At 41.8% G+C, this 22,919-nt stretch overlaps 1 protein-coding gene across 1 annotated transcript in view; it reads right to left on the bottom strand.

Moving 5' to 3' along the window:
- TOP1 (DNA topoisomerase I) overlaps window positions 1-11,535 on the bottom strand; it is a 210,528-nt gene extending 198,993 nt beyond the window's left edge. The window contains exons 1-2 of the mRNA XM_085619113.1: window positions 11,296-11,535; window positions 10,956-10,980 (exon numbers count right to left, since the gene is read on the bottom strand). Of these exons, the coding sequence (XP_085475239.1) occupies window positions 10,956-10,980; window positions 11,296-11,328 (58 nt within the window). The 5' untranslated portion in view covers window positions 11,329-11,535. The remainder of the gene's footprint in view (window positions 1-10,955; window positions 10,981-11,295) is intronic.
- Window positions 11,536-22,919: the final 11,384 nt, after the last annotated feature.

Consider the following 22,919-nt stretch of genomic DNA (forward strand, 5'->3'; position numbering starts at 1 on the left):
GAAAAGAATAATATATTGACAGTGTATTACAAAAGTAACAAAGGGCAAGAGAGTGGACTAGTACATGTTCAGGACATTGCTCCTGTTTAGCAGCAGCTAAACATAGCCCAGCAAGCGACTGCCATATTATCCCCATTGCTCTAACTAGCAAGATCATATGAAGTCATCTAAATATTTTGTATAAGTCCACCAAATTCTTTCAACTCCAATAAGTATTCTTCCAGTTAATTTGAAAACACTCTCAGATCTTCTATCTTGTGGAGATGTAAAATGCTGCTCGCGCCTGCCTTGGGGCTCACTTTGACAGCACCTGAAACACTAGACAGTGATGTCCTCAAGTACATAACACGCAACGTGTGCGGGTCCTAGAATAAACTAGCTTAGAGGAGGCCTGCGTGGGACCAGGTATTAGAAGGCCCGGCCTAACCAGGTCTTGAGCGGCTGCTTTATCAGGGATGTTAAGTTTTATCATGGACCTCAAACTATAGTAGTGTGCTCGATAGTTCCTTTCATTCATTTAGAAAGTTGTTTGGATAGCGGCATAGCTCAGAAATGCATATCTGGAGAAAGAACACACATGCATACAATTTTATTGAAACTTGTGGTCTCATTACTAGCTCAGTAGCTCCAAATAACGAGTTAACACATTTTCACTTAATACTAGAGTGTGAAGATCAAATACCATATTACCAGAAAATAAGGTAACTGGTAAACAGTACTCATGGTCTTACAGATTCAATTTCAGAATAAGTTGAAAGCAGCAAATAATGGCCATATGTAAAGTTGAGTTTGTGCAATTGACCAGCCAGCTTGAAAATGCGGCTAAATATTTAGTGAAAACAAAAAGTTAATACTAGACTACCCTGTTTAGTTGTTGACAGAAGAAGAAAAAATAAATATTCTCAATTTTGTGGATACAGATGTAGAAACATATTTTCCTTTGTTAAAAATCTATCTTCAGAAAATCGCGATTTTTTGAAGCCATTCCCTGCCAGGTGTAGTTACAGTTAAATAAAAGGCTGGAAATACAATGTTCTGTTAAGGTTTGCCTTTCAAGATATTGTTAAATAAGCCATGAACGATAGTACAAAGCTCTGAAAATTGGGTGGGAGAGTGTCAATATAAAACCCTTACTATACAGGGACCAGTAAAATATTTTATCATTATTGAATGGCTTCGTAATTTAAGGAAATATATATTTTTGCGAAAACGCAAAATATGAATACAAGTAGTTCTTTTATTTGCTACATCCGGGCCAGCAAGAACTGCAGTTCACAAACTACAGGGAAAACAGTTAAATAAGGGGAAAAATACGTCTACAACTTCATTTTGATATGGAAGCAACAGTGAGGCGATACATAGAAACGTTCCAGAACCCTACGTACAAGTAACTGCTGCAGAAACTTGTATACTTGCTAAGAAATCATACAGACTGTTTTACAAACTTTTCAGCAGCTACTTCAGATCGCCAGCCTTCCATTCATGTTAACGAACGCCGGTCCTCCATCGACCAGAATTAGTACCCTGAACTTCAGCAGCTAATTTTAGCCACTAGAGCACTTCTCCGTTAAAAAAAAAAAAAAGTATGAACATAGTGGCGATATCGAGTTTGGCAAAAAATTGCGAATCCTATTGGCGGATACGCATTTAGGGGCAAGGGATGTGCGCAGTTTTACAATTAAGTATTAACAATGTTGAAATCACCAAATACACATTCATTTTCGGTCAATCACAGAAATTACATGAATATTTGAACTGAAATTCTGTGATTATACAGAAAATGCAATAAATATTAAGACCAATGACACTATAGGGACAATGAGTCCATTCTATACATGTTATTTGGCAATGCATCGATTGATCCCCTCAGATACTGATCATAATTGAATAAGGAGCTCCCAAGCAAGCATGTTCTCATTTATTGATCTATACAGGTTGCCTCATATTTAGCTACTGTACATAAAATGCAGTCATACTCCGTCATCACAAAAGTTTGACTACAATAAAGAAGCTTTGACTCCACCAGCACATTTGAGCCACACCGCACTGGAGCAACACCGTGACAAAAGGGAGAGTAGCACAATGCCCTGCTGCACCCACACTGCAGAGTACTGCAACAGAGCTACTCAAAGTCTCCTTCCGATGACACCACAAAACACACATTTGCTTGGGTTTACTGCAGATGCGAGAGCAGGCACATGGAAGATGTGCCATAGTTCAGCCCAGGTTAATTCTCAACCCAGGAACCAGGCCCAGCTTCTGCCACCTCTTCACCCAGGAGCAGGGACCCGAGTGGGACAGGGATGGCAGCCAAGTCATTGCTACTTCGTGTCTGCACCACCTTAATTACTGCTCAGGACTTTCTCTGCACGTTGTCCCTCAAGATGCTGGTGCTCTTCTTTGAGCAAAGGAGAAGTGTTGGATCTTGGGCTCCACGTGCCACAGGGAGGTCTAGCAGCAGAAAGCTTTGGAGATCCGCAACTACCAACTGAATCCACCGCCACCACGGTGTGTGGCCCTGAAAGGAACCTGCATGTTGAGGAGTTAACATTCCCACCCAGTAAAGGGGGGCATACGCTGGCATTTGGGGTGTGTCATGGCAGCTCTGGCATACTGAAAGCATCCTTGCCATCATGATTGCCACTACTGGTATAACTGTGGTCTGGTGTACTTAGGGTATGCATAGCGAAGTCATTAATCCACGTATTGCTACCACCACAGAATGTTATTGGCACAATTACACCAGGACTATGATAGGCGTCTGAGGATAACTGTCTACCCCTGGTATGATGATCACCCTAGCATGTACTGGGTGTTTTTACTGGCATATGCACCATTGGCACTATAGCATCCGCTCCTAGACTGTCACTTTAAGCATGGACGTTATCCTAGTCACACTGTATTCGGACATAGTGGTGGCCATCAAAATCATAGCAGCGGCCGTTGATTAACTTCAGCAACCTGGCATATTGTGTAAATTCCTGCCAACAGGCAGCATCCCAGACGGGTACCCTTGGCATGCAAGAGGTGTACGCTAGTAGGCCAGGCAGAGTTCGCCCATATGGGTGCAGTAGCAGAACCCATATTGGATAAAAATGGCAAGCAAATAATTTAAAATGAAAACTGTATTTGGTAACAAAAGCCATTTAGAAACAACAATAAGCTCTAGTTCAGGGAAACAGTCTTATTTACCACTAAGAAGGTGGTGATGCAGCTAAACTAGATGGGGGTCAGACAAACCCTGAAGGAAGAGTCTACCAATGCCCATAGAAAATAAATAAATAAAAAAAAGTAGATTTGAGGACCTGACAAAGCTATTTATATGTTCACCAAAGCAGATTTAAATGGGTCCCAATCCAAAACAAACTCTGAAATTAGTTTCCTATGCTACTGCGCAAGCTATTGTTATGGTACTTAGTAGAGATTCTCTATAATAGAGCATTTTCTGTGGATCTGGGAAGGATATTAGATTGGAGAAACCACTGTTTGACTAAGTCTGTCGGTTTAGTGGTATTTGGATTCGCATGGCATTTCAAGTTTTGCGAGTTAATGCGAAAAGAAAAAAGTTCATTCTAGTAAGATCTTTTGTGCTTGGCTAGAGTTGTACTAATAAATTTGCATCAGCACAAATGTTTGGTACCTTAAGCTGTGAACACAAGGGTTTCTTATGGATACTGTTGGCTGTAGAACGTCTTTCAATGTCTGATAAAATTGAGTGAATTTGGAAGATCCTTAACTGGCTTTCTATTCACAGAACGTATTGAAAGTTGGTAGCCCAGTATTGCGCCTCATGTGGTTTTATGTATGTTGTTTCTACAATCACTACCAGAAGAAAGGTTTGATATGTTACACTTCCCTAACTATTAACACTTATTACCAATTTCATATGTACACCAGCGGCATATTCTGTGTAATCTGAACTTTTTAGTCAAAGATAACTAGTCTCTGAAAATATCAGGTTATTATGGACCATGAATTAAGGCGTACTTGTTTTTAAAGCTGCTTCAAAAACAAATAAACGTGTCGTTTTTAGTAGAACAGTTATGAAGCATTAGGATAATTTTATGTTTCATAATGCTTGCTTTAAAATATGTGCTATATAGATGCTCCTTAAGCTTATTTAATGACGTCTCCGATGTTGTCATAAATACTCGTGATAGAAGCAGTCGAGGGGTACGTGGACGATTCATTCAAAGACTTCATTCAACAATACAAATTCTAAAGTCCTTACATGAAATGCGTCAGGGACTATTCGCATCAACAAAACGAAACACTTCCCCCCTCACTAACGCTTCCAAGAGCACAATTCCCCGACTGAAGGGACGCGGAGAACGTAACTGAGCCAGCAAAAGATTGCATAGCAAGCAGCACCCTGGAAGGATTTCCTAGATTCACATTCATACTGTTTAAGCCAGTGTAACGTGTCTGAGCACCGTCCGGCTGCATCCAGAACATTTGACTAACCTATAAACAAACAAAACAATAAAAAAAAAAAATACAAATATACGATAACTCATTAGATGTCAGTTAAACCGTTTGGTTGTCAGATAAACGACCAAAAAGAAGACATCAACGGCGTGATTGATGGCTGTGTAAAATGCAAGGATACATTAAAAAAGTATTTAAACAGTTAAGCGACTAGGCTCAAGTCATTAATAAATACTGAATCCGTGAATACAAAGGCACTGTTGCCATTAAAGGACTAGTGCAGAGACACGTGCATACGAACCTATGAAATTACAAAAACCCGAGGTAAAGTTGTGCGTACAGCTTTGTTCTTGGAGCAGGTTCTGCAGGAACATCAAAACTGCTAACAAAATGTATGTATTCAGGCTCTGACGGCTCGCCAAGTGTGCCACAGCGTGGTCATCCAAAATTAGAAATACGCATGCGCAGAAACATCCAAGGACGAGCGTTTAAGGTAAACTAAACCAAAAGGAAGCGCCCGTCAACCAAGCTTGCGGATTAATTGCAAACCTGAACACATTACCATGAGTAGGCACGTGCATCGCTTTGTATATCTGTTTACAGGAACCCAATTAACATCTCCATTTTAAAAAGCATAAAAGCGAGGTTAAAAAATGTAATTCCACGAGTAAAGATAAAGCCAACTGTCTGGAAACTTGAATGCATATCGGCTTCATAAGCAACTGGGATAAGTTCCCACAACAAGAACCAAATACCCCACCAACGCAAAAAAAATTAAAAAGAGGGGGGCAGGGGAGTTTGGTGGAGTAAGTTAATCGAGCAGAGGTTTTGTGAGATGAGCAAAACCTAAATGTTAGCATTTAGGTATCAACTAGGTTTAAAAAGAAAATTTACAGTTAGAATGATGAACATGTGATGACCTTTTGAACACTCTAGAAGGACCAATCCTTAGTAAAACTTTGTCTAAACCTGGAATACTCTGGGGGGGGGCGGGGTGAACAGCAGCACTCGGCTGCTAGTCAGCTGTTCACTTGACAAAGCAGAAACATTCAGAAAGCTGTGAAACAAACTGGTAGTGCTTTGCAGCCCTTGGGGAAATGTTTGAGTACCCACGATCCAAACACTATACAAACTACCCACCATGGGCCTTAGAGCTACAACACTGCCTTAAATGGGGCACAATTAAAGACCAACTCTTATTCCACTCCAAATCTTGCAGTCTGGGCAAGAGATCCAGCACACTCTTCTCCCTACTTACACCCATCTTTCCTATTGAAAGATACGACAATACTACGCAACAGTGGGGAAACAAGTTCTCCAACTCCTTTTATTATCAGTGACACAAAGGGTAATAGTAATCTAGGGCCACATTCCCAGTGCCACTTGGACATTTATGCCCGAAATACCCAACCTCTAGCCCGCCATATAGGCCACAAACCGCTTAACAACCCCCACACAAATTCCCACACCTAACACTAATAAACCCCCCTCCCAAATGATCCAGCAGATAACAAAAATGCCTTCCCCCCCCTTAAAATTAGCACGTTGGTTCATGCAAAAATAGTTTTATAGGCTTGCATGTACTGTACTATGCAACAGATTACGTCACACCAGTACAGAAAGTGGATTTTTTAAAGAGCAGGCGGCAGACAAAAGAGAATGCTTGGCCAACAGTACATTTTTCTAGCCACAGCCATCAATAGAGACTTTGTGCTGTTCTTCAGCGCTCAAGCTTTTAGAAGAGAGGTACAGTGGCAGAGTGATGTGTCCAACATGAGGCTCCTAGTCCAAACTATAGTAATCCCCCTCCGGTGAGCATTTTTACTTTTTAAGAGGTATCATCACAGGGAAAAATGCAGGAAAGGTTGCAGACAAATGCTACAACTGAAAACCATCTGGGTCATATGAAGTTATCCTAAAGGCCTGAACCAATTTGAATGAAGAAGGCTTCCACCCCCTGTAGGAAGGTATTGTAAGCTGTGACCAAGAGCGAAATGGGCCAGGATCAGAGGCATGTTAGAATAACCTTATAAAGTACAATTCTACCTGAAGATGGCAACAAACTATGGAGCTCGGTGACAGAACATCTAATAATATTTAACGGAAGTAAAACCAGCATACTTCATCAGCGCCATTTCATTATAAAGCGATTTGTTCTGTGTCCTGGATCTGTGAACACACAGATTAAATAGAATACGTTATTTGTTTCCTGCAGGAAGAAGGGTACACTTTGGGGAAATTGAATCCTTCTTTGCATGGTTTGTATCTTACCTCTGTCTACTCAGCTGCTTTGGGCTGTTTTCCTACCTCCATCAAATGATGGAATGTGTTGGCACCTGCTAAAGCCTTTTCTTCATTGCAACTCCCTCCCCTTCACCCTTTGGTGGTTTCCTCAGTTGCCTTTGTGGATCATATGAAAACAAATCATACATTTTTTTCCTCTTTATCTATATCGCCTCCAACCAAGCATCACCACTTGCTTTACCGGTTAACTCTACAGTTGTCTTATACTTAACGCCAATAAGTTGAAATTGCTCAATTTGTCTTACATTTTGATTGCTCCAAGCACCATGAAACTACCCACCTTTCCAAACATCCTAAATTCACATCTCAATCATAATCCTCAAAGCGTTTTTTTTACACTATGCAGGCGAACACAACAAAAACTCCCGGCTTTCATTTGGGGCAGTGAGAAAAAGACCCAACTTTGTGATAACAAAATGAGAGTAGGTAAATTAGGTCTCATTATCTAACTAGTTTTAACACACCGATTATTAAAGGGAAGCGCAGTTACAAAACATACAAAGGATTCTTAAGGAAGAACCTTTACACATCCAGTAGCTCTTACTGAAAAAGGTATTCATCTTCAAATCCGGCTGTTTTGCAGGAAGCTCTGAAACATTTTACTAACACAGTTCTAACTGCCAGAGCTAAATCACTATCGCATTAAGCAGAAAAAAGGCAAAGTGCAGTCTCCATTCTATGTATCAGAAATGCACATTTTAAAACTGGTATTCTGTATTGGGTTTATTCTGTGTCTGGGCCTCTGGGGTACCCCTTTCAGGTAAGCAACAGCCCCCAGCAGAGAACTTTTGTGCACTACTTACACACTACGTAAATATGTCAGTAGGAAGCCACATCTGACCTTTACCAGTGAAATACAAGGATTATGTGGCAAGCATAGCAAATCCATAATTATGTGGAAAGGGACTGGTAGCTGAACCACACAATTGCAGTAGCCTTGTTTATAGACCTCAAACATTAAAGAAGGAATAGGTGATCCGGACCATTTGTACTTATTGGAGGCGAGCATCCAAAGAGAAATGTTACACTTATCCATAAGTAGGGGCGCTTATATATCTCTTTTTAGATGCTAAGCATTGTAACGTCCATCTGACACAAACTCCTGAGTGTACATACACTGACAGTGAAGCGGTATTCACATAATTCTAAGTATTGATAGCAGCATTAACTACGCAGACTTCACCTACCCAAAGCTAACAGAGGAAAATATTTAAGAGGATCCAACATATATACCATCCCTAGACATTTAATTGACAGACCCAACGAAAGCTAGTCTTTTCTGCTCTTAAAGCTGAAGGTCCATCAGTATCCTATGGTACTGAGGATTTAGAGTTGTGGGGATTTCTACTTACAATGGCGTCAACCTCTTCCTTCTGAAGTGGCGTACATCTTCAAGGTGATCGCTCCACTGTGAAGCAATGCCACCATACAGGCATGCTGAAAGTCATGGTTACCAGGGTATGGTCTCTGCATCATACTCATGTAGCTGCTTGTTCAGGAGGAGTTTCCATCCCAACGGTTAATCTTTGCTATAAATTAACTCAATACAGATATGATATCATGAATGGCATGTTAAAACTGCACGAGTGGTGTGTATGAACTTCAATTGGACACCTCATACCATTAAATTCAAATTAAGAGGGTACGAATATGGCAGAGGACCGAAGTCCGGTAATGTAACTTGAGATTGATGTGCCATATTTTGGCTGCCAGTGACACAATCTCACATAAGTTTGTCGGCCTCATGTACTAACTCCTACATGTGGCTGACAATTCTTACAGAAGGGAACGTTTTTCCAAACGCTGCTCAGGCAGATCCTTCATTTGGACTATTCCGGAATATTACATGCCCCTCACTTCAATCTCAAACCTGCAGCTGGGATGTCACCTAGGTATATGGGACTCAAAGTTCACTTCATTTCCCATTCCCGAGTCAGTATCTTGTTCTTTCCTTAAAATATAGTTGTTCGGTATTGTAGGATTTGGCTGTCAGGCTCTACTATCAAGTGTGCCGGCTCTCCAATCTTCCTTTGAGTGACTGCTCATGGTCCAGAATCTTTAGTTTAATTATGGACTACGCATGACTTCATCAACACATTGCTTCACTTAGGTCCACTCTGTCACCACATGCATTCATATGGACTATAGTCATAGCAGTTCATCTATACAGTTATGGTTAACTTAGCATAGTGGACCGGGGATCTACATATCCACATTTATGTATAGACTTATGAAGAACACCTCAGGGTACGGTATGCTGAGCTCACTGGTGTGCGTTTCCAGCATTTATCAGGGCAATGGCAAAGCTGTGCATTTCCTCAAATCCTAGGCCCATTGACAACCAATTAATGATGACACATCTGTATTGGTCGGTTCTTTAGCAAGGACTAACCATTGATGGAGGATCCGCCTGATTAGACAGAGCAACATCTGGGCACAAGACAGACATCCATGGTAAATCTAGTTTAGACTACACGAAGAGATGACGTGACCACAATGAAGCATTGTGCTCGTAATGAGGTGCAGATTAATTCATGTTGAAAAGGAACCAATATTTACACAACGCATTTAAAAAACAAAATTGAGATCTTTTAACAAATGATGTTCGTAATTCTATTGAAAGGAATCTGTTACTTTTTTCACTCAACAAGAAGCCTATGATGGTGGAGACAGTGGTGAGAGGACCATTAAACATCAAGAAAGTCTCAGAGTATATCGACCCACTCAACAAGAAGCCTATGATGGTGGAGACAGTGGTGAGAGGACCATTAAACATCAAGAAAGTCTCAGAGTATATCGACCCACTCAACAAGAAGCCTATGATGGTGGAGACAGTGGTGAGAGGACCATTAAACATCAAGAAATAGTCAGAGTATATCGACCCATGACACACAATGAGTGATAGAGAATTTGATCAACTGGGCGGAACATGCTAGGATGATGCAAATGTGGTGTGATTTTTGGTTGTAAGGGACATCCCTAAAGTATACGAGGTTTTAGCTGGGTTGTCTGGCTGTGTTCTGCACTACATGGCGTAGTGTTCATAACCCTAAAAGTCTCCACTCTACTGCACGACAAGACGTGCGTAATATTTATGGAAATGCAAGTCATTATTGATCGAGTGAGATGTCCACCCTGGTGTAGAAGCATGAATTGGTTTTCAGGCATTCTTGTTAATTTCAGTTAGATGCTCCAGGTGGTGGGGGCATGAGGTGCATTCACAGTACCATAGTACAATGCTGCAGGTACACAAGGGGAGAAAATCCTGCAAAGGCTTTGCCTACAGGTATGTGGTTTAGCTTAGGGCGACTCCTTTAAACACGAGGGACTGACTTGTTTAAAGGAGGCAAGGAACTCAGTTAAACGTTGGGTGACTAGATGTATGCAAAGTGAATTTAAACAACAACAAACACACTTGAGTGCTGAAAGGCATTCATAGTTAGAAAGTTAAGAACGTTATTTTAGACATTGTTCGAGTTATGGAGTATTGGCGTTTCTGTTTACCCGGAAAATAATGATTTTAGAGGAAATACATAGCAAACATACATCAACATAGTTGGTTACATCAAAACACGAGGTATTTTGTCCTATCAAATACTTTTCAGTAGTATTCAAAATCCAATTAAGACTTATTGGTTGTGTGTGATGGCGACTTCAGGTTAAATAAAAAAAAAAAAAAGCCGGATAACATTTCAGGGTAATTGGCAATGTATGATTTCTTGAATTGCATAGCATTACGGATAACATTTTGTTTCAGATTCATTAAACATTCCAGTTATAGGCCACATTCATTGTACATGTCGCCCTTACACTCTGCGCACAGTCCCAGCTCTCCCTGCTCGCAGGCCCCATCTCTGCACTCGGCTCATAGAGAACGAAAGGCAAAAAGAAAATGGCGCAGAGACTAAGTCCGCACCGTCGGAAGAGTCACTTTCCCGGGCGGCCAGCGGCTCATCCAGAGGGGCAGAGGTCCCGGGGAGGAGGGCGGCTGAAGCACGGGTGGGAGCTCCAGGGAGCCAGGGGGTCGGTTGTCTCGGTGGGCCCCTCAGGGGCCCGCGCTAGGGGCCTCTAGGTGAACAATAGGGCCGGTGAGGCCGCCGACGGGACTTAGTCTCTGAGACGCCATGTCTGGCGCCGGAGAAGCGGTAGGGACAGGCAGGCCTTGCCGGGCAACCCACACCCTAACCCGGCCACGCTCGCACGGGCGCCCCGGTCACACTTACCGTTAGCATGGAAGCCGGAATCGATCTGCGGGGAGAAAAAAGTGAATCAGAAAACATACCCCATCATAAATAAAAAAATAAAATAAAAAAAATATTTAAAAAATAGCAAAAAAAGTATTTTTTTTAATGCAAATGTAGCATACAGCATTAACCCCCCCCACACTTCCTCCCGCCACACATGGCCCAGTGACTACCCCCAACACCCCTCCCACCAGACCGGCTACTTCTATCAGTACTTCCACCTGGCAGGGCCCCTCTCAACTTTAGGACAGAGGCCGGGGCTCCGAGCTCCCCTCCCTCGATTGCCCCTTCCCCCTCCCGGGTTCCCTGCCGCCGCTACCTGGCTCTCATTGTGCGGCTGGTCCCCGCTCATGGCTCCCGTGCCAGCAGAACAGTACAGAGTCGGGCGGTGACTGGCGGCCGGGTCTGGGAGAATGAAGCCGGGCCTGGCTGAGTCTGTGTGGGCCGCCTCGCGATGCTGCTGCCGGTGCTGGGGCTGGAGGGTGAGAGGCGCCGGGTTGCGAGGCTGGCAGAGTGAGGTGGAGCCCGGCTCTTGTGCAACAGACTAAGTCCGATTTTCGGGCCACTGCGCCTGCGCACCCTTTAAATGACTTCATTTACATGGCCCGCCCCGCCTCCTTCCGTCACTCTTCGACTGGAGTCGATGCATGGCTGGAAAGGAGGCTGACAGGCATGTGGAGACGTGACCAGGCGACCCTCAGTACTGTGGGTCTAGGTAGAAAAGGTGCAGGGTATGCAGACTGTGAGGGTACGCACAAGGGTGCTGGGCAGGTAGCAGAGAAGCACAATTAAAAAGTTGTAACCTTGAGGCCCAACTTGCTCACCCCATTAATAGTGTTGACGTGCATGAGGTTATTATGACACTAGGTATCCATACTTTATAGATAAATGACGTAGGCATGTATGAGACTTGATCATTGAAATTCTAACAGTACACGTACATGGTTACACGATGCCTTACTACAGACTTGCAAAAAGAACAATTGATGGACAGAATGCAGAACAATGTCATACATTCACCCCAGTACAAAGATGTGGGCCTGAATCCATCGTTTATTTATTTTTGCTCCCCATGCCATTCCAGTTTGAACCTAGCCATATGCAAATCAGTCTTGACCCTGCACCCAATGGGAACAGTCCAGCCCGAACTGCCAGGCCAGGACCTACCTGGAATGGAAACAAGCATCCTAGGACCGGTTTCAGGGTTTCACCCCTCATCAGCCAGGATAGCTTGACTCCGTCCATTAATTGTGTGTTTTTTGCTTTCACGTCCTAAGCGCGCCTGGTATGCCCAGGCGTGGGTCCTGTGCTCACTGTGCCACTGGATTCAAGCTATCCTGGCTGATGAGGGGTAAAACCCCCAAACCGGTCCTAGGATGCTTGTTTCCTGTCCAGGGAGGACCTGACTCGACAGTTCGGGCTGGACTGTTCCCATGAGGCACAGGGTCAAGACTGATTTGCATATGGCCAGGTCTAAACTGGGGTGGCATGGTGAGCAAAAGAATGGTGAATTTAACCCAGATATCTTGACTGGGGTGAATGTTTTGATTTGTTCTGCATTCCGTCCATCAATTGTGTGTTTTTTGCTTACTGCAGACTTGGGCACAAAATGGCTCTTGCAAATGGTACATCATGACTGTAAAACTCTAAGGTTGTATGATGCTCTTTTTCCTCAGTATTTACGAAGGCCTCCTTTCGAGACAACTGACAATCACAAGTCCCTCTTTCTTATCTAGACCGCAATTTGACGAACTTGTGAATTAACTAGAGGAATGCTAAGTCAGCAATGGAAGCAGATCACAATGTAGAGTGTGCGAAGTAGCTAATTCAAGGGGCAATCCCCAATGCACTCAAGATGGAGAAAGTGATTTCAGGCATCGACTGAGTAAATGCTAAATGCAGAATCACATGGAACAGTGATACCATGGACAAAGGCATGATCTGGTGGTATCTTGACTGTCAGACAGCAAGCATAGGTACAAACTCACAATTATGACCAGGCGGAAACACATTGCAAAACTCTTGTAGCACTTCTGACGAAGCACAGCTATTTTAATGATGGCTGAGTTTTCCAATTATGCAGACATTAATTTTAACATTAAATAGATTAATTGTATGATGACGTTTTATAAACTATTCGCCAGCATCATGATTTAATGTATTTTTAAGATGTATCTTAATATAGTATTTATTGTATTGATAGGATGTTTATTTGCTTTTATGACATGCTGTCGAATAAAGCTTTGAAACTTGAACTTGACTTGCAGCAAGCTTCTGCTCTGAGATGGCCGTAGTTACACATTTAATCCGAAACGCTCTCCTCGCAGGATATGAAATAAAATGTGCACTAAGCATTTGTACATGCAAAAGTGAACTGAAAATAAACCCTGCTGGCTGCAAATATTAGTTATCTGTTTGTCACTGGACATTCCATGCGAACATGAACAGTGGCGTCGTAGGCAGTGTGTCGTGGGACAGAGTGCTGAGAAGGAAATGGTCCCCCTGATTGCTGTGTGAAGCCATTTCATTCTTAGCGGTAGTTTCAATGGTCAGCTAGTGGCTCAAGAGTCACCAAGAAAACCTCCTCCTGAACAACCCTCTGTTTAGAGGGAAACTTGGGATGCAATGTACATACTAGTCGAGGAATAGACACTAAAGATACAGGTTCCGAAGTGCGATGTCTGAGTCTGTACCCCGTCAGGTCAATTAGGTACTGCAACTGCCCTGTGTCCAAAAACAGTCAAATATGTCTTTACCTTCAAATTCAGGAGCATAACCGACCATGACAGGAGAAGGAAGAGGAGAACGGAGAAAAATCAAAGGCAATGACTTCAGATGCAAAATTTGAAACACAGATGGATAGGTTGGTGCTTTAGAATAGAGAGATGAACAGCCGCAGGGTTAAATAAGGGCGATAGCAAAAGAAGACTCAACAAAAGAAGGACCAAACTTGGAGCGCTATCTAGGGAGACCGAAATAACAGGTTGTCAACCAGTGACACATTTTATGTATGAAGAAGCTGGTAGATGGTGGCCATCAGTGTGTGTCTTATTTATCAATATGGCTCCAAATGGTTACCTCTATGGTTGTGTCCCTCAAATTCAGAGGACATTCAGCATTACTGTCCAGAATTTTGTTTTATGTTGCAGGTACCCATCAGGCATGTTAATGGTACATAGGCCCTGGAGACACATTTTCCCCCCTCATAAAATATGTGTGTGGGACGTCTGTAGGTTACTTGTGGCATTCAATGGAAGTGGCCAATCTTTGTAAATACATTTAAGACTACCAAAAAGATTGTGCTAAATTCTGATGGAAGCAAGATTACTATAAAATCCAGAGAAATAGTGGATTATTTCTTAGGTGGTGTAGGCAGATGTTTCAGTTGAGTGTACCAGAAGGTATTGACGATTAGTTTTTCTGTAAGTCAAAAACCTGTATGTCCAGCAAAAGATGCATCATTGTTGGATAAGATCTTGTAATTGATTCGGAGAGATGTATATATTTTTTTATACATACAGAAACATGTATCTTTTGCTGCACTTCTGTTTCTTTTTGTATCTTTTTGTATCCAATCTTTAGAACTTAGGGATTGTAAGTAATTCTTTAAATAATATCTGTTTCACCTGGGCATGTATGCTTTTACTCCCTGGTGACTTATCCCTGGCCAAACATGAGACTATCTTCTCAAATGTGTCTTCAGAATTTAATTCACCAGTGAGGCAGCTGATGAATGACTAGTTGATTTCAGCCGTGTGTGATCATAACATCCAGAGATTGGACCTGCTTCAGTTACCTGATCAGAGGTGGGGAGATAAATAAAGTGGAAAAATATTTACTTTTAAATGGAAGTTTTTTTGGTTTCTGTCTTCTTGCTTCCATTTGAATACTCTGACTTTGAGATCACATTTCTGGTCTCATCTGTCTTATCGTTATGCTCACACATATTTTGTATATAATGGCCACATGACTTTGAGTAATTCTTAAAAATATTTTTTCCATGCTGTTAATGCCAATTTCATCTTTAGCAAATATTCCTGTGAACAATTTCTAAGCCCTTGTGCAACATGAGCTACATCTGAATATGGGTTCCCTGAGAAGCAGATTACTCATAATCAGAGACAGGTCTTTAACCATATATATATATTTTACTTTATTGAAAAACCCAATATGGTGCTCTTGTTGTTGATGTATTCATCACATGGGTTCTCTCAAGGCTAAGGACACCTAGTGTAGAATTGTGCAGGTCTTCACCTAAGTCATAGATGTATATATTCAATAATGTAGGACTACTCGACCACGCCTCTTTGTCGCTAAAAAGTTTTGCCTATTCGGAAATGAATGCACTCTACAGTACCGTCATGAGGATAAGGAACTACCAAGATAATACCATTGTTTGAACTGGAATGTTCCCTGCATGGTGTACACTTATGGCCACTGCCCTGAGTGCCCAACTGCAAGTTTCTGGTATCCTGGATTTTGGTTTTGTGGCCCAGCCTTGCGCTAATATTGAATGTGCACGGAGTCCTACGCCTGTCCCTTAACAGGAGGTCCTGGACACGTCCTGTATCTGGCGGGATACACCAAACACACACTCCTTTGCAATAGTGGACTAACGTGCCCATGCCTTTCAGGAGTTAGCATGTAGAGCTGTGGTGGCAGCATACTCTGATTTTATAAATCATTTGTGACCAAACCTTTTTACCTGTGTCACAGAGGGGAAAGTTACAAAATCCCTCATGTAAAGCTTCGCTGCTGATAGCTAGCCCAAATTCTACTGCTAAAATCCCTGTGCATGTATGCTTGTGTGAATGCGTATGATCTGTGTAACACATACATCGAAGGTGTGTGATTAAACCAGAGTGAAGGAAGCCTGCAGATTCGATTTTGCAAGCCCGTGGCCTGTTCATGTGCACAAGTTGGAGGTGAAGTTGCTTTTGCAGACAGTAGTAGTGTATTGCTGACATTTCTGAGACTGGAGGAAGAGGATATTAAAGTGGGAGAAGAGGAGACAATGCTTCCCTTAGAAACTAGATTAGGTCCCTTGGCTGCAGAGGGCTGCTGAATAGTCTTCTTGAGCACTGCCATTTGGTAGAGGGTGGGAGTAAAGTGTGGAACTGCAGCCTCTGTTGTTTAGAGCGTGAAGGGTCCTTTAGTCGAGAACAAGTCTTTGTTTCTCTTCCTGATCACTGACAGTGTGTGTGACTGTTTATAGCCGGGTGCAGACTGCTCACATCTCCATGTGCTTCTGTTTTAGATGGCACAACCTGGAGATGGCCCTATTGTGAGGAAAATCACTCTACACAACGGCTGAGTCAATAAGACAACCTGAGAAGGACACATGAAAAGAGAATGACCCACAACATTCTGAAATTGTAGACACAGAATACCCATCCACTGAGCTTGTATAAAATTGGGCGGATGGCTCACTTAATGTTTCAGTTCCAAGTTCTATCTGAAATGGGGGAAGTACTATGCAAAGTGCCTCGAAGACTGCTATCCAACCAGGGCCGGTGTCTACCTAACAGACGGCTCCTCAGAGGTAAGCAGACATCACCTGGAGTCTAATATGAAGGAAGAGCTGTCTCCCTGTCTTGAAGCATCTCAGAGTTCTGTCTAGGAGAAGAGGGAAGGAGTGAGTCAACCCCGCATGAGGTCCTGATTGCCAACTTGTACAAGAAGTGGTTGACCAGGAGCTGAGGGTCTGTCGACCAGGCACTCCTCAAAGAGTGACCTCCATTCTTCCGGATAGGAACTTGTCAAGCTTGTCGCCAATGGTAATTTCCATGCAAACACCTGGCAGATTCACTATGGTTCACCGACTAATACATTTTTCTTTTGTCAATAAAATCTTTCAGATTCTTGTGGTGTGTGAGGAGATTTTTTTGACACTAGTCAAAACGACAGTGAGTACAGTTAGCTTGTATGTCATTGTGTTCCCTGGTGTGGGTATTTTCGCAGCATTTATACTTGTTTAGTTTGCCCGGGTGTGAACATTTTGCCAGGTTGTATTCTTTGTGACTCGGTGTGTGTGTGTGAAAGAAGTTGAGAGTTTTCAGTTGAGGAGGGGATTGGAGAGAGAATACGCTGTCCAAGAGGCAGCAAAGAGGGACTGACCATGAAGACTGGAAAAGGCTGTTACTAGTGTTTCCCAAGCAGGCCCTTCAACAATGTAGAGTTTTATTTAAATAAACGTACCTAAGATCTTTCTCATCCTGGTCATGGAGTAGGACTTGGTTGTCTGGAATCCTGACCCAGATCATCAACGTTAACAAAAATGTGGTGCTTGAAAGTGAGAGGTGGATCCCTTATTATAAGATAAGGTAGGCTGTCTGGAACCTTGTTTTAAGCAACATTATTGAAAAGTAGAAACACGTTCCACCATAGGCACTGAATACCTTGCCAGGAGGTATAATGGAATGGATGTGGTAATGTACACAATTAGGAGCTATCTAGCTTGTTGGACCCTAATAGTTTCTAAAATACCTTAGAGTAGGTATAGCACAGGGCAAGAGTGATGCTTTAAAAAAAAACAGACCTAGTACTGTACTTACATTTCCTCTGTAGACAATAGATGTTTCACATAAAAAACACTTAGAGACCTTGACGAGGAATAGAAGGGAGTGCCAACCTGAGTATGAGAGGTCAGATTATTCTGATGGTTACTACAATGAATCAAAAGACAGGGAGCCCCTAAAACAGAGTTCTCATTATTATTGGTCCTCTGACCAAGTATGTTATTTCCTTAGATATGTATAGCGAAAAACTCTTGTTGGTAGTTACCTATAATCTTAACCAAAACTATTCTCACAGACTTTAATCTACATATGCTTATTTCCTTTATGCATATATAAACATTCAATGTATGGATCTATATATTTTTTACTTTCTTCTAATCCAGCATATCCAATGCACTATCCATTTCTCACCCAATACCTCTCTCAATATATCTTCTACCTTAAAACTGTGACTCATCTCAAACCTCTTTCTACTACTCTTTCCGAAGCACTACCCTATTTCTCACTCTATACCTCTATCAATATATCCTCCACATCCACACTCTCATTCATCGCAAACCCCTATGCTCCCCAAAATAGCCCTTTCTAGACTCTCCCCTACTCTACCCCTTCTTGCACCATCTGACACCTCTTTTACCATACTGATCCCCCAAAACAAGCCTTTCTAAACTCTTCCCTCTGACTCTTCTCCCCCACATCCCTTTTTACTCATCCCAAGCCTCTCACTACTGCTATGACCTCCCCCAAAAAAAGTCTAAATCCTTCACTCTTCTATCCCTCCACTATCCTTTTCAATCAAAATAACAGACTAACATGTTCAATTCTCAAATTTCATATTTCACTGTACTAATTCACCACTAATCCTCTATGGGTTCCAGAGTAGCGTGCTACTCGCTGAAAAAAAGCGCTTCAACACCTCATTAGGGGTAGCAAGCACTATATAAATGCAAACATTTTATCCCTCTTCTTTCCCTCCGCTATCCTTCTCAATCCAAATAAATGACTAATATCCATCACTCAAATTACTTTCATATTTCACTATACTAATTCACCACTAATCCTTTATGGGTTCTGGAGTAGCTTGCAACTGGCCGAAAAAAGCGCTTCAACACCCTATCAGGGGTAACAAGCGCTATATAAATGCAAACCCTTTTCCCACTTCTATCCTTCCGCTATCCTTCTAAATCCAAATAACTGACTAACCTATCCACCACTCAAATTACTTTCATATTTCACTATACTAATTGAGCACTAATCCTTTATGGGTTCCGGAGTAGCATGCTAAAAAAGCGCTTCAACGCCTCGTCAGGGGTAGTAAGCGCTATATAAATGCAATAACAATACAATACAATTAATAGGCAGATATGAAACAAACACTTTTGTGCCCACCGCTGCAAGACTAAAATATACTTAAAGACTAAAAGCCTCACATAGAGTTTGAAGGTAACGGACATTCTGCATTTTCTGGAGTAACCTCTAAATATGGAGTGGAATCCATCAGCTAAATATCCTTTACTATAGGGCGAGTAATTTGACTGAAATTTAGCTGTGAATTCTAATCCAATTTACAGGCTCCTCCAGGTAATGGCAGATTTTCACTTCAGCTCAAACTCTAAATGCGACCCGCAATATACTTATCTTAATGTTACACCACTTTTCAGTTCTGTCATTAAAAGACAGGATGTTTTACTCCTTAGCTATGCTGGGTTGGACAGCACATTATTGACACAAGTGAGTTTAACTGATGTTTTGGCATCTCTGAGTCTTAACTCTGTGTAATTCTTCTCAATTAAAGAAATAGGTCATTGTGAAGTTGACGTAAATGTTTCAGTAAATTCTTATAAACAAAAGACAGAGGAGCGGCGCATAAAAGCAGAACGTATTTAAGGTTTATTTAGCAAGCCCAGTAATAACTGGGCATAACGCAAACAAAACTCCAGTATTCTTGGTATGTATTATAATGGCTCGGGCACCTTATCCTGAGTAAGCGATAGGATGAGAGCTCCTCGCCGTGCCATTTAAAAGAAGGCAAACGCAATGAAATAACAACTTCTTAAGTTATTAATAAGGGTTTTTCCTTTGATACCCATGTTGAGGAAGGACCTCATGAAGGGATATATGTGCATCCATGAGAGCAGTAAAGTACTAAATAACGGGAAACAACCTTTACAACGCAGTCATTACAACGCAACATCCTTTACATCGCATGCCATTACAACACAGCCATTACATCGCATGTCACTACAACGCATGTCATTACAACGCATGTCACTACAACGCATGTCATTACAACGCAATATAAGATAAGTAATGGGGAATAGTAATTTTTACCCCTCCCCCATCCAACACTTACCCTACTGTTGCACTCACTGGAGTGGGAATAGTAATTTTTACCCCTACACTATCCAACACTTACCCTACTGTTGCACTCACTGGAGTGGGAATAGTAATTTTTAACCCTACACTATCCAAGACTTACCCTCCTGTTGCACTCACTGGAGTGGGAATAGTAATTTTTACCCCTACACTATCCAACACTTACCCTACTGTTGCCCTAAAAGTAATATGTGTTGTTATGGTATGCGTTGTAATGGAATGCTTTGTAAATGTAGTTCTAAAAATGCGTTGTAAAGGCATACGTTGTAAATGTTTGCGTTGTATCGTCATACATCCCTAAATAACATACCATGTTCTTTCCAGCAACATTAATAAGACCTGTTACTGAATTCTGAGCATGAAGTACATAGTCTGTCAACCTATTCTTCTCAACTCCCAGATAGCACCATGCCCTCCTCCCTCATTGGCCTTAATTATATTTCACTGCCATCAAATCAATAGATGAGGTAAGAGATACAAGAATAGTTTTAAAGTTCTAAGCATCAAACCTGTCAGCAAAGTCTGACCTGACTTCTTCATGAAGCAATTCTTCCCACCTCTTGTTGCCATTCTTCATAACAGCATTTAATCCTCACCAGCTAAAATTTGGAATCATCTCCGGCACCCGAAAGAAATCCACAGCAGACTCTGTAGTGCTAGCAAACTCTTTATCTTCCCACACATTAGCAAACACTAAAAGAGTGGCCTCAGAAGAATATGTAGAGCACACGGTCTGGTCCAAGCAGAGATCATTCTTCTTAACCTCTCTGTAGCTTTTGATATGCAGGAATATGATATTCTGTGTTAAAGAGTGGGAAGGAATATCCAAAAGGGTCTTTGATGGAATCTGTTTTTTCTTTCTTCCTTGATCATTACGGTATAGTTGGCATTGGATCAATATAATCGTCATCATGTACAGTATTGTGTGAAGTGTGACAGGGATCCTTCTCGCCTCCTGTTGTTCAATGATTAGATTTACCATCAACATTGGTGCTAGAGCAAAACCAAGTGCTTCAGTGATTTATGTCAACAACTCCCAAATCAACTACTGAACAGAAAACTACCTGGGCAGTTACTGACTTTCTTTAACCCGGTAGCAGGCCATTTCTATCAATAGATTGGAGAAAGCTTTCTCTGCCAAATTATTATTATTGAATTTATAAGGCGCAACAGCTACCCAAATAGGGTTTCCCGGCACCTACAAAGACCAAAAAGAAGGAGAGGGAGCTTATTTATTTACTGATTGAACAGCCATGTCTTGAGGGATTTATGAAATAGCGTGTAGACCGTTTCATGCCGGATAGCTATAGGAAGTGCATTCCACAAGGAGGGACCAAGATATGCAAATGATCTGCCTCCCATTCGAGACAGTCTGATTCTCGGCACAGAAAATTTCACTTGCCAAATCTGACATCTCTGTACTGGGGCAATGCATCCGCATGCATGGAAACTGCTCCTCTTACTTTCCAGAAAGTGAGGATCCTGTGGATCATTTTCAAAACATATTACTCTTTCTTGATATCGCTTCTGGTATCCATGTCCTTCAGAAAGGATTGCATTCCTCACCAGCTGAAGCCTGAAATAATCTCCCCACTTATGAAAACACCTACAGCACAGCCGCGGCCAGTGCAGGGAAGAGAGGTGGGCAGTAGGGCCGGGTTGGGGGAAGGGGGAGATTTGGACGGACGATGATGAGGGGAATTTAAACTAAAAAAAAATGTTCCTCGTCATTGTCCGTCGAAATACCTCCCCAACGGCCTCACCACTTTTACCTGCAGCGGCTGCGGCTGCTGCTACAGCAGACTTTATAATCAGTTTTAAGTCTTTTTCTAACCTCCCATAAGACAGCAAAAGATTCTAAAGAGTGATCATGGGGCAATTTTGCCACAATGTAGGGCAAAACGTCCTGCTTCTCAATCACAAGCTACATTTTATGTTGTTGGGCTGTTAGTTCGTTGAGAGGAACAAAATTCACTCTGGCAAACCTACCGTCAAGGAAGGTCACATAACTTTGGCTACTTATTCATTTATTTCAGAGACATTCATAGTTTGGATCTCATCCTGATTAAGGATATAGATCCAGCAGGGAATGCCAGCAGTGAATGCAATCTGAGTCTCCACGAGGAGGTAAGGGAATGCAGTGGTGTTATGAATGGATTTTATTTGATGCAAATGAAAGAAGCTCCAATGATGTGCCTGCATGAACATCTCTTGGTGTATTATCACAGATACAATGGTTCTAGGCTCTTATTAGCACTTTTCTTTGTGCAAATTTCAGGGTCCATAATGTGCTTTCGGATGAATCGAATTTCAGAACTGAGGCTGGTCAACAAGTCATTACATTTAAAAAATGTGAAGTACATTAGGCTCCACAAGAAAGACATAGAATGATTACGCTTTCAAACCATTAAGGTTTATTAAAGGTAAGAAGTTTACAAAAAGGCAAAAATATCTGATTAGTATTATTAAATGATTAAAATGCGTATACTTGTTTAATATGCAATTCAACATTTTATCAAAATCCTATAAGAATCAGCATGGAGTCTCCTTGAAGGGAAAGTCAAATGGAATATGTTTTCTCATTAAAAGATTACTCTAAATCTCCTACAATGCTCTGCATGCACAAAGCTGTATCAAAGCCCAATGTGTCCTGAGTCTACCCTGCACTAACTTAAATCACACAATTCGAACATTTGATGCACCTACTCACAGTTCTCATGAGACGATCCAATCATGTTAAAACAAGATGATACAGTTATATGGTTTTTAGGTTCTCACGATTTCTCACAACACATCCTCTCTTGATGTCCTTCAAACTTGTAGCAAAATGAGATACCAGCCTGTACTCTGCAGGTGTCTTCGTGAATGTGCTACTCATTTAAACATTGACATGACTGTCAAAAAGAAAAGAAAACATTTCCCATGAGAATGAAAGCAAAAGTTTTTTTAATTTGATCATGAGGACTCCAGCTTCACCTAGAAATAAAATGTCAACGTATCACAAAGCAAAGTTAGCAAACACTGTTAGCCATTTTAAAGTGCAGTCCTA

The sequence above is a fragment of the Triturus cristatus genome, chromosome 7 (genome assembly GCF_964204655.1).
Source record: "Triturus cristatus chromosome 7, aTriCri1.1, whole genome shotgun sequence".
In the NCBI taxonomy this organism is placed as follows: domain Eukaryota; kingdom Metazoa; phylum Chordata; class Amphibia; order Caudata; family Salamandridae; genus Triturus; species Triturus cristatus.